General features: G+C 40.0%; 1 protein-coding gene across 3 annotated transcripts; it reads left to right on the forward strand.

The window, feature by feature from the left end:
- The first annotated feature begins 3,812 nt into the window (after positions 1-3,812).
- Positions 3,813-17,656, forward strand: caprin1a (cell cycle associated protein 1a). Of its 3 annotated transcripts, none has more exons than XM_026167127.1 (17): positions 3,813-4,051; positions 5,617-5,751; positions 6,239-6,301; positions 7,992-8,078; positions 10,306-10,547; positions 10,706-10,788; positions 11,288-11,443; positions 11,538-11,587; positions 11,683-11,766; positions 11,854-12,015; positions 12,560-12,668; positions 14,036-14,097; positions 14,431-14,562; positions 14,868-15,027; positions 16,543-16,731; positions 16,841-16,947; positions 17,066-17,656. In XM_026167127.1, exons 2-17 carry the CDS (start codon positions 5,617-5,619, stop codon positions 17,150-17,152), a joined length of 1,908 nt encoding a protein of 635 aa, XP_026022912.1. In that variant the 5' UTR covers positions 3,813-4,051; the 3' UTR covers positions 17,153-17,656. The 3 variants fall into 3 exon arrangements, with proteins under 3 accessions (XP_026022912.1, XP_026022930.1, XP_026022921.1); XM_026167136.1 differs by lacking the exon at positions 3,813-4,051 and adding an exon at positions 4,120-4,725; XM_026167145.1 differs by lacking the exon at positions 14,431-14,562 and having other exon boundaries at positions 3,814-4,051.
- The last annotated feature ends 122 nt before the right edge of the window (positions 17,657-17,778 follow it).

Consider the following 17,778-nt stretch of genomic DNA (forward strand, 5'->3'; position numbering starts at 1 on the left):
CTATCACAACCAACCATATCATTACCAGCTGTGACATAAATCATAACATGATATGTCTGATATAATATCATTGTCCATTCATTGTCTTCTGTGTGGTTCTCTGAAGCCGATTAAGGACTTAGAGAAAACTCAAACATGCTAAAAGAGGAAATCCTGGTTTTTTAAAAAACTTTCAGGAAATAATTGTGTCTTCTTTCGCAACATTGGTGACTTATAAACAGATATACTTATTTTTCCTTTAATATGTGTCTACATCTTTGTTATATTTCTATCGATTCATGTTTTTCGCCCATTGTGTACAGGCCATGCTAAATAACGGTTTACAGAGATATTGCAGATTCTATGTGAGTCTGTGGAAAGATGATCCTTCCTGCCACAAGCATGCTAATTATTTGCTTTATACTGGATATTTGCCATAATGTGTTTTTGAATAACTCCTGATATCACAGTTTGTTTTAGCTTTGAGTTACCTAAATGAAGGAGAACAATTATGCGAGGCAAGCTAACATTCTAAACACCAGCGTAACTCACAGTGCATATGGACGGACACATGCCATGATGGATCGCTGCGGTCAGCACCATCTGCTTCTCTCCAGCTGCTATGTCACCTTTTGAGCTCTTTTACACTCTACGAAACGAAACAGACAGAACGTAAGAACAGCAGCCTCACAGAGAAAGATGTTGGCAAACAGTTTCTCAGCAGCTCCATGTGGCACAGGACGTCATACGTCATGCAGCATCTTCAAAAGCGGCCACATTTCCAAAGGCATCGCCTGTGAACTGACTGGTGCACTTGGTTCTAAAATTCAACCAAATGGGGATTCTAATCATCATAGCTTTCCGCGAAGGAGAGCATTTGTAAACAAATCCACCTTTGATCCACGCTCCAAAATCAAACCTCAGTCGCTTAAAATCGCAAATTGCATGATGGTGAATGAAATTCTCTGGCTGCAATAATGATAATTATGGCAGTTAAGTGGAGATGTTTGTAATCTGTCTGCAACACATGTGGGTCATGAATTATTAATGCTGAAGAGAGAGGCTGTGAGTGGAAAAACTTTAATCCACCTTGAAAAAACAGGCTAGTGGCATGGTTGGAAGGAAGATAAGGAAGAGTGAGAAAACACAAATGGACAAAACATTTACAGCCTATGAGTTTGAAAGGGAGAGCGTTAAGAGAGAGAAAGGGGCAGATGAATTTGTGTGTTTGCCTGGACGCCACTACAAGTGGTGTGAGGCTCTTGTGGTTTTTCAGCCAATAAATCCTCTGCACATATTTAATCCAGTCAGATGTGCTGCAGGAGAGGAGCACTGAGGGATGTATGGCCATTACTCAGCAACCCACATCAGAAGGAGAGGACCTACAGATCCACCTTATCACTTATAGACATGCTCAGCATGGGGTGGAAACCAGACATGAGGATCACGAAAGAAAAGGTGTGAAAATCAACTATTCAGTATTCAAAGTTCACTGAAAAGGTCTGATCTTCTAGCAATATTGGTGCAATTATACACGGTCATTTATATGATGTGAAATGTGAGGGAGTGGAACTTCTCACAAAGACCGTTTTTTTAAATTCGATTATGGCCTAAAACTATTAAAGATACAAAGATACGAGTGGAAAATGCCTTGTGTTTGATTAAAAAGCACATAAATTCTCTTCTTAGTTACGTTTTGTTTAGTGTTTCAGTGCATTAAAGTCAGTCTGATGCCTGAACTAAAAAGTAAAAATATAGTTCTATGAGCTGCTTCACTTTTGAATTTATGTTCTTCATTTCAACAGTTATCACTACACCCCGCAGAGTGAAAAAGACAAAGAGTTGTACATTTAGAGATGGTTTTTCATGTTGTTTCAAGCGTGAGCTTTTTCTAGGTGTCTGAGACACAAGCGCCATCTTCTGTTCAGTCTTTGCTATTACCAGGCGGGCTCATTTCACTCTGATCATTAATGTCCTGCTCCATTTGACATGGTTTGCCACCAGCCATTGTTTGAGACGTGTCTTAAAAGTGGGATATGCATACTGCTACTAATACTACTACTATTACTAATACTATTTAAGCTGATTGAAATTACAAGGCACACAGAAAATCGCACTACTTTTTTCAAGTTCATCCAGTTGGTCAAGACAGCATTGGCTGCTTCTGCTGACGTACAATAAAGAAGAGAAAATTACACACACAGAAGTGATTGTCTCTAAATCCTTTTTTTTTTTTTTTTGCAGGGATGATGGATGGATGAGGTCAGGCAGGAGTGTCTTTGCCCTTTGATATTCACAGTTGACACTGTGATCTGTAGTGAGAGTAGGGGGCAGGTGAGTCAGTATAAATGTCAGGATAAGCAAGACAGAATACATGTCTGTGAATGAGAGGAAGAAAGGTTTAACAGGGAAGCTGCAAAGAGTAGAGGTAGTGACGGTGAGTTTAAATACCTGAGGTCAGTTATCCAAAGTAACGACAGACGAGGGTCAGTGGTGATTTGGGACAGATGGATACCAGCAAGAGTGAAAGGAAAAATTTAAAGGATGTAGTGAAACCTCCTGTGATGGCTTGGAGATAATGACACTGACAAAAAGATAAGAGTCTGAGTCCCCCAACACTGTTTAAATAATTTTTAATTTTAAAAACGTGAATAAAAAATAAATTAAAATATGCATGCTATATTTAGCTTTGAGATGAATGCAAAGAAATGGTTAAGAAGTAAAAAGGAAACAGTTTTAAGATGAATTTCAAGTGGAATCAAAGGTGTGTTTACAGTGATTTTATCTTCAAATTTCCATAATTCTCAATAAGAATATGCAATTAAAAGAGAAAGAAAAGACTGAACAGTGGGACTCATAAGACCCCTGTCTGTCTGTTTTAAAGCGAGACAGCTTTGACGGAGAGAAGGCTTATTCATTAAAATGGGGAAGACAGGCATCACACAGCGAATGTACAGATGGATAAAGGATTTTCTCTCAAGAAGGCAAATACAAGTAAGGATAGGGAATAATTATTATGAGAAGTATATAGTAGAAAATGGAACACCACGGGGGACTATAGTGAGTCCCTTATTATTTTAATTGATGATGTTTCATAATAAAGACAGTCGAATGGCATTTTCTCCTTTTGCAGATGACGGCACCATGTGGAAGAGAAGACGTTATGTAGAGTTTGTTACTAGAAAGGTGTAGGAAGCAATTTTTAAAGTTGGAGAATGGACACATAAGTGGGGATTAAAATTTTCAGTGGATAAGACCAAGACAATGTTTTGTTTTGTTTTTACATGAAAAAGAATTGGTAAGGACATTAAACGAAAGTTATAGAATCAAGAACTAGAAAGAGGAAATAATTCAAATTTCTTGGGGTTTGATTTGAGAGGGTTACATGGGCCATACATATTTAGAAAATTAAAGACAAATGCAAGAAAATGTTAAACTCACATGTGGTACAGAAATATATTTGTCAGGAAGCAGGAGGAGAGAGGAAACAGTCATTTCATGTCTCAGATTTGGACACACTGGGCTAAAATGCACACTATACATTTTAAGGGAAACATTGCCAATTAAATGAGAGTACTGTGATGAGACATTAGAGCATGTTATATTACACTGTCAGAAGTATGAGAAAGAAAGAAGACAACTGATTCAAAACCTAAACATAATCAAACTGAAACAGGATTGAATTGATTTATTTAGAAATACCACGACAAGTAAAAGTTATGAGGCAATATTTAATGATCTTAGACAAATGAATTTGTATGATAGGATCTAATACTTAGTGACATTCCGGTACCTACTCCTTATCAGTTGGAGGCGGTAATGCACCAATTCGTTGTTTCTCAACCACCAATAAAAACCAAGAAGAAGAAGGCAGCGTCGAGGTTAGCAGTGGGGTCCTTTTAGCTGCTACCGTTAGCTCTGCAGCAGCTAAGCAGCCATTGGCCGGTGTAAGTCGGAGCATCCTTCTAGAAAAACACCGCTTGAAGTGAAAGATATCGAACCGCAGTTAACGCCACACAGCTAAAGTAAAACGAGACCAACGAGATCTCTTTGAAGACAAAGAGTCTTAAAGGTATGGCTTTCACGAGGTCACTGTCATTTTAGGTCTTTTTAATAAACCGTCCTTATCATCTGGATTCGAGACGGCTGCGCGAAAACGAGTTGTCTCGGCGTCCCGAGGTGCTCTTTGTTTTTCGCAGTTAACGTTAAACGTCCCGAAACGATGGCTTGTCCTGGGGGTCTGTAATGGCTGTTTCATATGGATTTAACCTTTGGTTTTGAGTGACAACCGTTGAACTCGGGGCTTTAGCAGCACATCGTTACCGACCACGCTCGGCTAACAATGGGACGCGGAGATTAGTACGAGCGCACTATGCTTATTAAACTGATTTGGCATGGCTAGCTAACGTCGAGCTCTCACCAGTGAAAGTTTATTTTGGCAACTAAGCCGCAGATAAGAGTTTCGAGGCTTACGTTATGATGCGGATTTTTGTGTTGTTAGCATCTGTCAGTAAGGCTAGCCTCTTTCTCCACAGACGCTAAAAGACTTTAACTTTGAATAGGAGGCCCGACATTTTTATGTTGTTTTAACTTCCTCTGTTATATTGGATGTGGTGTTCTGATTTTTTTTTTCAAAGCTCACCCCAATAATTGCTGTTACCAGCCAACAACTTATCGTCCAAGAGGAGGTTGTATCTCGACGTATCGATTTAATTAGCCCTCAAACCTTAATAAGGGATCACATCGGTAAGTATCACTTTCACCGGCCCGGGTATTTGGGCTTGAGTCAGGGTTTGGTGTCCTAATGTGGAGCTTGGAGGGTCGCTGAAGCAGGGTCCTCAAAGTTCAAAACGTGAAACTGCTGGCGTTACATAAAGTGGATATCTTACCAGCTGAACTCAGCATGAGCTCAGTTTATATTAGAGATTACCGGGCAATACAGTACAAATAACAATTCATACGGTACCACTTCTATCTCTCTATCTAGAGAGAGAGATCGTTTTTAGGCTTTTATTTAATACACAGTTGACAATGAAAGGTACATTTAAGCAACAACTGTGGGTCCATTTCGTCCACAGGTATCAGTTGAATCGGGTGGTGCTCAGCTTAATTACTGTTTATTGCTAGACTTGGACAAAAATGGAAAAGGGCAATGTGTCTGTAATCATTTGTGTAATCCTCAAAATACAGAACATCCCTACAGTATCACAGTGCAGACAGTTATGTTGAAATGTGCACAAGCATCTCAAGATACATAACCCTTTAAAAATCTTTTAGAATTGTCGTGGATCTATGCAACAAATATCATAAAACAAAAATTTATAATCAAAGTATAATATAAGTTGTTTATACAAGTCTGTATGTGCATGCGTAGTAAATATCCAGTTGTGAGCTCTGTTCTAGGAAACCTTGTTTCTGATGGGTGTCAGATACAGTAACTGCAGGTTGAAAGTCTGAGACTGCAGAGCATGACCTTAACAGCATTTTGTAACCTGGTTGAAGACATAAGTGTACGATCTAGTTCTTAGGCTTTGAAATAGTTTGTCTTCTTCTGCTAACATCTTAAGTTAGGATTACTTGTTTGTTTTATTCAGGTCCAAATTTTAATTGTAATATTTACATGTTTCCCTCCCAAAGATGCCTTCAGCAACAGCTGGCAACAGTGCTGTCCAGTCTGCCATTCCAGACCTGGGAAATGGAAGTCATTCTGAGGCCATGAAGCAGATTATTGGTGTGATTGACAAGAAGGTCCGCAATATGGAAAAGAAAAAGGTATCTATAGTTATCATCTTAGAGTAAACTTCGCTTTGGATTAACCTCAAATAGGGTGTAAAGCTTTTATCTGTTTTGTCTGTTGTTGTGGATGCTGGAAAATGTATGCTTTTGTCAATATATAATGACATACAGTAATATATAATTATCAAACATACTGATTTGGGAGAATGCAGGTGTTGGGATGTGTTTTGAAAATCAGAAAAATGTTGGAGTAGGTACTTTAAATTTCAACTGGCTTTATAACAGGTTTCCCCTTCCCCAATGAATCCACTTAATAGACTGTAGCACTAATTATGATATCCAGATTTTCCTCTGTCTTGCTCATAATTTGTTAAGATTGTGTGAGAAATGTCATCAAACTGCCTTAAAATATAAATCCACAGTGGTAATAAACCTAATGATGACATTTTTTAATACGTTTGCTCTTTTTATTTGAATTCAACTTTAATGTCAAATTTCTTGTTTTTCAAAAACCTTCTTGCAGTCCAAACTGGATGACTACCAGGCAAGGAAGAATAAGGGCGAGAGACTAAATCAGGATCAGCTGGTAAGAAAACAAAACTGCTTCTCATTTGGACACAGCTTTGTTTTGTCGCAGGATCAAATGTAAATTCTGTCAAATGCAAGGATTTCCAGTCACTCTAACGCTGTATTTATATTAGGGGTGCAACAATACATGTATCGGTGTTGAATCGTTGATACAGTGCTTTCGGTTTGGTACGGATATGTATCGAACAATACAAAACCTTTCTTGTGACGATGCTGTCTGTGTTGAGTGCTCAGTGGATCTGCGTTCAACTACTCCGCCTAGGCTGCACTGTCGAGCGCAGATCCACTGAGCGCAGCGCAAGCTAGCAAGACAGAAGCTAAGCTCGTTGCAACATGGCAACTGCCTCAACTCTACCTGAAATTGAACCTCCCCCACCCTCATTCAGATCTGGCGTTTGGAACTATTTTGGTTTTAATGTGGAAGCATGACCCTGATGGACAAAAGTAAAACAGTATGTCGGATGTGCCACGCAATGCTCAATTACAGTGGTGGGAACTAGTGCGTTAGCGCAGTTAGCTCGTTATTGTGTTGACGCCATCCAGCCCCACGCACGGGGCGATCCGCGGTAACTCGTTAAGGGAGATTTGCTGCGTTATGGCATTAATGTCATTTTAACGCTGACAGCACTAGTGGGAACACAACGAATATGACTGCACATTTACGCCGACATCATCGTAGTGCAAAGACAAGTGGAAGCAGACAAAAACAACAAGCACGCATGCTACAAACTTTACCCGAGTCATTTAGACAGCCGTTAGCACATGATTCTCCTTATGGGGACCTGATATGTTCAATATGCTGCTGAGAATATAGCCCAGAAGAAGCGTATAGTGTAGCTTTTATTTTGGAAAGAGACATTTCTCTGTAATAAACTCTTTTCCAAAGATGAGTGATTCCTCGACCAGAGGGTTTGTTTTTTTGTTTTTAGGTTTTGTTTTGTTTTGTTTCAGCAACATTAAATTTAAAAACTACTTTTGAGTTAAAATATATATTTATAGTTTTAATAAATGACAAATTAAAAAGGCATGAACATTTTTTTGTATCGAGAAAATATCGAACCGTGACACCAAAGTATCGAACCGAACCGTGAATTTTGTGTATCGTTGCACCCCTAATATATATCGCAACAGTCTTGCTTTTCTTCACTCACTCTCTTAATAATGCCCATTATCACAGTATTTGTTCAAGTGCTCTGGTGGAATGAAAGAGCCATTATAAAAGTCTTTAAGTTTAACTTAGAGGGGGAAAAAAGATCTGCAAACCCAGTTGCCAAACTTCTGAAGTATATTCTTTTTTGACTGGTGACTTTAGACATTGATTGTTTTTTATATCCCAGAGAACACTGAAGGTCAGAGTTATGCTTGGTAGCACTAAATATTGCACAATTAAAAGCAATGATATTTTTAACGTTAAACATTTGCATTTCAAATGATTCAACATTTGAAATGTTTTCTGTGCACTATTTAAACATGGGCTTTAAATTATTTTCAAGTCACTCTATTTTTATTTAGCTTTTACTGTGTCCCAGCTTATTTGCAAACAGCTTTGTGTATGTAACAAACTTATATGAAGTTATGTTTCACATTCAAGTGTTATGAAAGTATTGCATGTTTAGTTGTTACTACCTCCTGCTTTAAATCATTTCCTGTTAAAAACATCTGATTTTCTTTCCGTGTTGTGCATGAAGGAGGCCTTGGCGAAGTATCAAGAGATCAACAACAACTTAGAGTTTGCTCGAGAATTGCAAAAGAGCTTTCTCGCATTGGGTCAGGAGGTGAGTCCTGAGCTATAGGTGTGCTTTTAACTTGCTGATGAAGTCTTAAACACGCATACTAAAAATCAGTATGCATCAATTATTTTTTTATAGATCCAGTGGGATGCAGAGGTTTGGGCAACCTTGTTAATAGTCATTATTTTCCTGTATAAATCGTTGGTTGTTACATTAAAGAATGTCAGTTAAATATATCATATAGGAGACACACACAGTGATATTTGAGAAGAGAAATGAAGTTTATTGGATTTACAGAAATTGTGCAATAATTGTTTAAACAAAATCAGGCAGGTGCATAAATTTGGGCACCACAAAAAAAGAAATGAAATCAATATTTAGTAGAGCCGCCTTTTGCAGAAATTACAGCCTCTAAACGCTTCCAGTGGGTTCCAATAAGAGTCTGGATTGTGGTTGGAGGTATTTTAGACCATTCCTCTTTACAAAACATCTCTAGTTCATTCAGGTTTGATGGCTTCCAAGCATGGACAGCTCATGGCGAGTCATATTTTACTGTAGCTAGCAGGTGTTTTCCTTGGAATGCTGTGTTCTTTTTCCTCCATGCATAACGCCTCTTGTTATGCCCAAATAACTACATTTTAGTTTCATCAGTCCACAGCACCTTATTCCAAAATGAAGCTGGCTTGTCCAAATGTGCTTTAGCAAACCTCAAGCAGCTCTGTTTGTGCTGTGGGTGAAAAAAAGGCTTCCTCTGCATCACTCTCGCATACAGCATCTCCTTGTGTAAAGTGCGCCGAATGGTAGAATGATGAACAGTGACTCCATCTGCTGCAAGATGATGTTGTAGGTCTTTGGTGCTGGTCTGTGGGTTGACTATGACTGTTCTCACCATTCGTCGCATTTGTCTGTCCGAGATTTTTCTTGGTCTGCCACTTTGAGCCTTAACTTGAACTGAGCCTGTGGTCGTCCATTTTCTCAATATGTTCCTAACTGTGGAAACAGACAGCTTACATCTCTGAGAAGGCTTTCTGTATCCTTCCCCTGAACCATGGTGGTGAACAATCTTTGTCTTCAGGTCATTTGAGAGTTGTTTTGAGATCCCCAAGCTGCTACTCTTCAGAGAAAATTAAAAGAGGAGGGAAACTTACAGTTGACCCCCTTAAATACTCTTTCTCATTATTGGATTCACCTGTGTATGTGGGGTCAGGTTTCACTGAGCTTATCAAGCCAGTTTGAGTTCCAATAATTAGTTCTAAAGGTTTTGGAATCAATAAAATGACAACAGTGTCCAAAGTTATGCACCTGCCTGATTTTGTTTAAACAATTATTGCACACTTGCGATCGTGGCTCAAGAGTTGGCAGTTCGTCTTATAATCGGAAGGTTGCCGTTCGAGCCCCGGCTCCGACAGTCTCGGCCGTTGTGTCCTTGGGCAAGACACTTCACCTGTTGCTTACTGGTGGTGGTCAGCGGGCCCGGTGGCGCCAGTGTCCGGCAGCCTCGCCCCAGGGTGGCTGTGGCTACAATGTAGCTTGCCATCACCAGTGTGTGAATGTGTGTGTGAATGGGTGGATGACAGGTTGTGTAAAGCGCTTTGGGGTCCTTAGGGACTAGAAAAGCGCTATACAAATACAGGCCATTTACCATTTACCACTGTGTGGATGACTGAATGTGTAAAGCGCTTTGGGGTCCTTGGGGACAAAGTAAAGCGCTATACAAATACAGGCCATTTACTTTCTGTAAATCCAATAAACTTCATTTCACTGCTCAAATATCACTGTGTGTCTCCTATATGGTATATTTAACTGACATTTATTTTTTATTTTTTATTGTAACAACCAACGATTTATACAGGAAAATAATGACTGTTAACAGGGTTGCCCAAACCTTTGCATCCCACTGTATAATTAAAATACCTAATTGCAAAGCTTTTAGACACTTGTTGTGCTCTTTAGTGGCATCTGCAAATCCTTATTCATTCTCTGCCCTAGTAATTTTTTGTAACGTACATTCTTTATTGCCATAAAACAATCAGTTGGCAACACCTGGTGTAATTTATGAAATACTCCCAAATGGCTCACAAAAGCTTAAAGTGCCAGATGGAGTGAACAGGGAAGCGAATAATTGTTTTGACCATGCTCATTGACCTTTTTGATTTTTTTTTTTATTTTTTTTCTTTTTTTTTTCAAAGTGCAGTGATGTACAGAGTGAACGTAATGGGTGTGTGTTATCTTGTGAAGCTAAATGCATGAAATTGTGCCTGGATGTGTTCAGATTCAAAAGGCAGTCAAGAAATCTGCAAGACGGGAACAGCTGCAGCGAGAAGAGACTGAACAAAGACGATTGAAGAGTGTTTTGGAGCTTCAGTATTTACTCGACCAGCTGGGAGAAGACGGTGTCAGGCAGGACCTTAAACACCCCGATGCCTCTGGTGCGCCTTTGCTCACTGATGCTGAACTCTCATCCCTCGATGAGTTTTACAAATTGGTAGGACCTGAGAGGAACTACGATGTAAGGTACGCGCGTACCTGTGTGCTGTCACTGGTACAGAAGTTACATTTAGAGTTATCAGTGCTTAAATATGTTTTTGGTTTTGTTTTTTAATCCTGCTCTACAAAAACTATATACTACTACTACTCTGTGCAATTAATTGCATTTATTTTGTGATTTGCAGGTTGACTCGCCAATATGAAGAAGCATCACTACACCTGTGGGAACTGCTTGAGGGTCGAGACAAGGCTGTAGCAGGGACCACGTGTAAGTATTTTCATGTCTTAATATCGTTCATCACCCATACACATACCTTTTTTTTTTTCTTTTTTTTTTTAAAGAAACTATTTTTAAACTATATTTAAAGCACTTGTGGAAAATGCCTTAAAATGGAGAGGCTTAACATGTGGCTAGTTGATATTTATTTCATGCCTTCATCTTAAGTGCAGTAAGAAAAAAAATATCTTAAAGAAAATGTTTGGTGTGTGCACCTATCCACACAGGCGGAAACTCACTTGCACTCATTGTTAGTAGTTAGATTGTTCAAGACATCTGATCGGCCCCAGTTTATTGTATCTGTTGTTTCATCCCTTCACACAACATTTGATTCACTCGGTTAATTCTGAGATTGGCTCATACCAGCTGTTGCAGGACTTCTCTTGCAGATTGTACTGACTGTGTAAGAAAACGGAGGCAGACCTTAATCGTCCATTGTGGTTTGTGATAATAGGAAAGTCTGAACAGCTTCGGTGTTCTCTTATTCCAGACAAGTCACTGAAGGAAACCCTGGACAAAGTGCTGCAGAGTGGTTACTTTGACAGAGCGCAAACTCATCAAAATGGGACATGCGAGGAGGAAGAAGAGCAAGAGGAACAGACCGTGGTGGCTGAGTCTAAAGCTGTGGAGCAGCCATCGGAACCTGGTAGCTAACAATTAGCAAAGTGTGTGTGTGTGTGTGAGTGTGTGAGAGACCCAGAAAGAAAGCCATCCTCATGTATATTTTTCATTTAATATAGGATTCGCTAGTGAAAAAAATACAGAGCCCGTTAAAGTGGAAACTATAGAGGTGAGATTTGTATTTATGCTGCACAAGAACCCACACAGATCAACTCTTTCCTTAAATTGTTATATCACATTTTAGTGTACTGTCTTCTGTTGCAGTTTGTAAACAGACAGTTCATTCCAGAAACTACATACAGCAGTACAGACAAAGACCAAGTCGAGGAGTGGAGTGTGGAGGCCCAGGTATGCTCTATTACTGAATCATCAGTCCTCGGTGCCTTGAAACCTACTTTCCAATGCCGTGAGTTTGATTCTAATGTGCCTGAATAGATGGTGAATTCACTCCAGCATCAGCCCCCTGTTCAGCTGGCTCCAGAACAAACCATTACTGTGAACCAAGTTTCTCCCACTCCTGATACTGATCCTGTGGTTAGAAAGCAGGCAGTGCAAGACCTCATGGCCCAGATGCAAGGGACATACAACTTCATGCAGGTTAGATGGCCCAAAATGCTGTATATTTTAGTATCCTATGGCTCACAGTGTGTGGTGTGTGTCTCAAATAAGCAATGGCAAGTAGGATGAACTTGCAAAAAGGTTGGCCAAAGATGAGGACTGCATGTCCAGGCAATTTACAACAATCTATGAAGTCGTGCTAGAGGTCATGAGACAAGAACGTACTTGTTGTGACTCAGAAAACGAATCTAGTTGTAATTTCTGATATATGAATGTGAACTTTAAAAAAAAAAAAAAAAAAAAAAAAGTAAAATATCGAAACAGGGAAAAAACCCATTCCCCATTTGGGACAAAAATTCAAAAGAAGTACAATTTAAATGAGATCATGATTATCCCAGGTTTTAGGAAGATGTGCTTACATGGGAGTTGGTACTAAGATCCTTTTAGTCAAGGTTGTTTGTAGTTGAGGTATTTTCCTAATGTGGAGTGAAGGATTATGGGTATGAAACAGACGTGCTCGCTTGCTTATTGGACTGATTGCAAATCTCATCTGTTTACATTTACTCTTGTTTGGTTGTCGTAGGACTCCATGTTGGAGTTTGATGGCCAGGCGCTGGATCCAGCCATTGTGTCTGCGCAGCCAATGAAGCCTGTGCAAGCTGTTGACCTGCAACAGATGGGCGGTCCTCTACGTGAGTGACATTTACTCACAGGTTATACTGAATATGGATGCACTGATTTATTAGTATTGCTCATACTGGCCAATAGACTTTAAAATATAAATATATATACCGTATTTCCCGGACTACAAAGCGCACCTGAATATTAGCCGCACAAGCTAAAATCAGGGGAAAATCCTGTTTTGTACATACATTAGCCGAACCTGACTAAAAGCCGCAGGTGTTTCAATGTTGACTTATCATATGTAAGAGAATATGCACAAAGGGAATTGTCAGGAAAGAGATGGCTGTTTGGAGACACACCCCTTTTTATTAATATTTTGAAAAACAAGTTATGGGTACATATTTGCATAACTTTTTAGGTATGTACAAGTAGCGGTAATTACAAGTACGAAACATGTACTGTGCTTCATAAATGAGTAACAAATGTAGTACATAACAATAACCTACAGCACACCAGAAAAATAGATTCAGACTACCTTTTAGGCTCAGGTGCAGTGACACGGCTTTAACAAGAAGAAAAGTCAGTCATTCACCATCATCTTTCTCTTCTTCCTGCGCACTAAAACCACCAAAGTCCTCTCCTCCAGTGTCGGATACGAACAGGCTCAGGATGGCTTCGTCATCCACTCTCAGCTTCTTTCCTTCGTTGTCACTTTCAAAACCAAACAAATCCTCGTTGTCAGTGTCAGAGTCGAACACCCTCAGAAGGGCCGTGGCGGTGTCCTCTCCATCATGCAGCAGTCCAGCCCTTCAAATCCGTTGGTGATCATGGATGTTTTCACACTTTTCCACGCTGTCAGATTCCACCGGTGGAGTTGAGCATAACTTGCTTTTCGCAAGTTTATCGCCGCTCGTCATCCACGACTCCCGCTGAACACGTAGCGCTACTTTGAAGTTTGTTTTTCGCGCTACTTGTACGGCACTATGTTGCCTGGCGGATGGACATGTGACCAACATACCACTCTTGAACCCCGATACTGTGTGTCTGATCACATGCCCTTCCGCCAGGCAACGTAGTGCCGTACAACAGCGGAACAAACAAAACAAATCGTCTTACGATATCACAAAAATCATGGACAATCCATAGAAAAGCCGCACCTGACTAAAAGCCGCAGGGTTCAAAGCTTGTGCAAAAAGTAGCGGCTTATAGCCCGACAATTACGGTGTATATATATTTTAAATAGGATTTCTTTGTTTCCTGGGCACAAATGATCACTTTGCTGTTAGGCCAGAGGTTCAATTAGTAATTGGTGCATGCCTATTAAGTTGTTTGGTCGCTGCTTTCTGATGTGGATATAATTGAAAGTGCATAATTTAGCAGCATGTCTTTTTTTAGGAGTTTGTCTTATTTATTTGTTTTATGTCTTTCTGAACAGTCCACTCAGAGTCCAGACTTCCTCAGACAGCTGCAGTGTCTGGACCACAGGAATCCTCACAAGTAAGTAGGGAGGAGCCCCTGCAGGATATGGGTGGTGAGACTGCTCTTCTGGCTAAGTGGTGCAGCTCATGAATAATTGGAGTTCAGATTGTTTTTGTATTATGAAGAGAGATTTCGAAAGGTCTTCTCCATGGATTGAATGTGATGCTCTCAGACACATCTTTTTTTGTTGTCTACTGCGTGCGATGGGGAGATATTTGATTCATTTGAATATTATAATAACAGAAAAGGGAACTTTTTAAGCCAAAAGAAAATCATCTCATCTCTTGCACTGACTTCTCCATATTCGTTGTTTCCTTGCCTTCCAAATTCCCTCCTCTTTTACTTACCCAGGCCTCAATGTCTCTGTCATCTGCACCGTCTCCTGCCCCATGTTCTCTGTCCTCTGCCTTCCCTCCTGTCTCCAAACCCACCCTCACTGGAGGCATCAATGTCAACGCAGCACCTTTCCAGTCAGTGCAAGCGGTACGCTTTCTATTGGGTCCATTTAAACGGTGTCACAGTGAGCATGTTTGGACTTGATGCATTCTGTAGGAAACCGTCAGCTTTCATACTTGCACAAGTCATAGGTCAGTATTAGAGATTGGTTGGCATGTTTTATTAGTCACAGTGAAAACTGGTCAGTTATTCGTGCAAGGAGCAACAATTTAAGACTTCCCAAACTACGCAGATCTTTGACCCCAGGCCATCGTCGGGTATTGTGGTTATTTTATTTTGTTATATTGATATGGACAGGAATGGGGGAGGAAAAAATTTGTTTCTCTTTTCAGGTATTTAACATGAATGCACCTGTACCTCCAACTACCGATGGCCAAGCAGACCCCTTGAAGCAGCCTAGCCAGTTCCCTGGTGGCTATGGACAGGGCTTTAGCAGCCAGCCAGAAAATGTGGTCGACCAGCCTGACATCCCACAAGAAAGATTACAGACAGGTGTGCATCTTGTTTTGTACGGAAACCCTAGAGCATGAACACAGTGGTAAAAGATGTATTAGGATTAGGGCTGCCACGATTTGTCGACTAGTCACGATTACGTCGACTATCAAAATCGTCGACGACTGATTTAATAGTCGACGCGTCGTTTGAAACTTTGTACGATCACAAAAGACGCAGGAATAAGTGGCAGGATTTAAGAGTGTAATAACGGACTGAAACAGAAGATGGCAGCATTGCATGTACAAGGATGTCAGCTACCGTTAAACCCCGAAGAAGAAGAAGAAGAAGCAGCTGTGTCCCAGAATTCATAGCGCGGCCCAGCGCAGTTTCCAACAATGGCGGCAGCTAGTTAGTTTTAATGTTACTCTTATTATTCTTTCTGGGTCACAAAATAAACGTTTAACATATTTTCAGGCGAGAATGTAGCTGTGTAAACCTCAAATATCTGCTCAGTTTATCAGGACACCACATATTTTCAAAAGCGCTCCGACGTTTTCGGAGACATCTGTTACCCACTAGCTCGTTAGCGAGGGGCTAGGCTCACTAGCGCTGTGAGAACACCGGACTCCCCGCAAATGTTTTCAAACCCACCGCTGTCTTTCGCTACTCAGGTTAAATATATATGAGTCACTTAGAAAACTTAAAATGTTATTGTTTGACTTTTTTTTTTTAGTATTTTATTTGTTCCTGAGTAAATCAGTTTGTCTGAGATTAAAGTTATAGTTTTTACACAGCTGAATAAACGTCAAGCAGACAACTGATTATCAGAAGTGTGAGATGCTCCAGAATATACTCCAGTGTCCTGTCATATTTTAGATAGCAAGGAGTTTATTAAACTTCACCGAAACAATCTGCAAATTTCATTAAAATTTAATAAACTATCATCTTGTCTTTATTTTTAGTTAGCACAGACCTTAAACACTTAAAGCTGTAAGCTAATGATAGTTATATAAGAGCAGATGCTGCTGGTGCAATAAGCTGTAGTTTTACGTCTAATGGATGATGATCTGATTAGTCGACTAATCGCAAAAATAATCGGTGACTAGTCGACTATCAAAATAATCGTTTGTGGCAGCCCTAATTAGGATATCAAGAGGCTCCCAAGCTTCACTTTGTCACAAAAGAAATATTTTCTGTTGCAACAAAGTTGAAATATGAGTCAGTGAGGATGCCATAAGTAAAAATCACGCAGCCTTCTCAGAATTCAGAAGGTGATTTTGCATTTTAAAAGTAAAAAATCCTTCCATCCTCTTCTGCCCATCCTTATCAGGGAGCCTATCCCAGCCACCATAGGGTGAGAGCAGGGCAGACCCTGGACAGGTCATCAGTCTGATACAGGACTAACACAAAGAGACAGACAACCACTGGCATTTGCATCCACACCTATGTGCAATTTAGAATTTCCAATTAACTAAACCCACTAATACCTTGTCTAAAATTAAAAATGTACTAGAACTTATCCAGCAGTACGTGACGTATATTTTGATGTCGTTTTGTGTCTCTTCTGTCCAGTTGTTAATGCATTCCAGCCCCAGGACCAGATTATGTCCTCAACGCCAGGACATGAAGATCCCTCTGTAGGTGCAGGGTTTGGGCAGTCTGGTCAGTCCTTCTACAGCAGCAGAGCTGTGCCAAGAGGTGGACCCAGGAATGCTCGTGGCGTTATGAATGGATATCGGGGCTCCTCGAATGGATTTAGAGGTAAAAGCATCCAATGTTGTTTCACAGATTTACAATAATTATATTGTGATTTATTTTGATTAGGAGTAAATATGCATCACCTGTTGAACTAATGTCTTTCTGTCGTCAGGTGGATATGAAGGCTACCGTCCACCGTTCTCAAACGCTCCCAGCAGTGGATACGGTCAAACTCCGTTCAACACATCTCGGGACTATTCCAGCAATACCTATCAGCGGGTAAGAGTTAATGCATTAATTTAAGTCATTGCATTGAATTTACATCAGTCTTTTTTATAACCAAGCGTAACTATAAATACAAAACATGCACTTATGAAGCCTTACTATCTCTTTTAAGGAGGGATATCAGCAAGGCTACAAACGTGGAGCAGCCCAAGGACCTCGTGGTTTGTCCCGAGGTAATGTGCAGGCAATGCGATCCTAAAGGATCCCGGGGACCGTCGAATTACGCCACGTTGAACATTCAGGATTTTTTGAATGTGTTTGCCCCAGCTCACTTTTATAACAATGTTTTGTTTCTCATCGGTAATCTTATTTTTTTAACTCCTGGCCTACTTATCAGTCAGCCTGCTTCGGTCTGTCTAGATCTTTTTGATGTTTTGTCACAAAAATGCTGAAATTAACTACATGTAGGATTATCAGCAAGTACGTGTGATGGAAAAACAACAAAAAGATATTCCTGTAAACTTGAAAGATTTCATTAATTTATTTTTTGTACAAAATAAATGCAAAAAATACCCCGTCACTGTCTATTTGATTCCATGAGTGCAGTAAGCCACTTGTTACTCCCTTTATAATTTTCATCAAAACGTTTAATTTTCTTGTTTGTTTGTTTTTTTTAACTCCTGTGTCCCTGCCTGCATCGTCACCTCTTTGTACACTGTTATTGATTGAGACTGTTTCAATAAAGTTGTGCCCTATTACCTTCTGTTGCTGAAGCTGTTTGTTTTCTGACATTTTCATTCTGTGTGGTCTTGCATGTGAGTAGTTTAACTTAATACAATCCAATGTAGAATTCAGTCTACTTCAGAGCAGCCTTCAGCTATGACA

This window comes from Astatotilapia calliptera, chromosome 1, assembly GCF_900246225.1.
Source record: "Astatotilapia calliptera chromosome 1, fAstCal1.2, whole genome shotgun sequence".
NCBI lineage: Eukaryota > Metazoa > Chordata > Actinopteri > Cichliformes > Cichlidae > Astatotilapia > Astatotilapia calliptera.

Bases quoted from the DNA above. Each gene is read 5' to 3' on its own strand.
- caprin1a (XM_026167127.1), top strand. From the start codon at position 5,617: ATGCCTTCAGCAACAGCTGGCAACAGTGCTGTCCAGTCTGCCATTCCA. The intron at 8,079-10,305 runs GTGAGTCCTGAG...GGATGTGTTCAG, and splicing joins TTCTCGCATTGGGTCAGGAG to ATTCAAAAGGCAGTCAAGAA. The intron at 16,948-17,065 runs GTAAGAGTTAAT...ATCTCTTTTAAG, and splicing joins CCAGCAATACCTATCAGCGG to GAGGGATATCAGCAAGGCTA.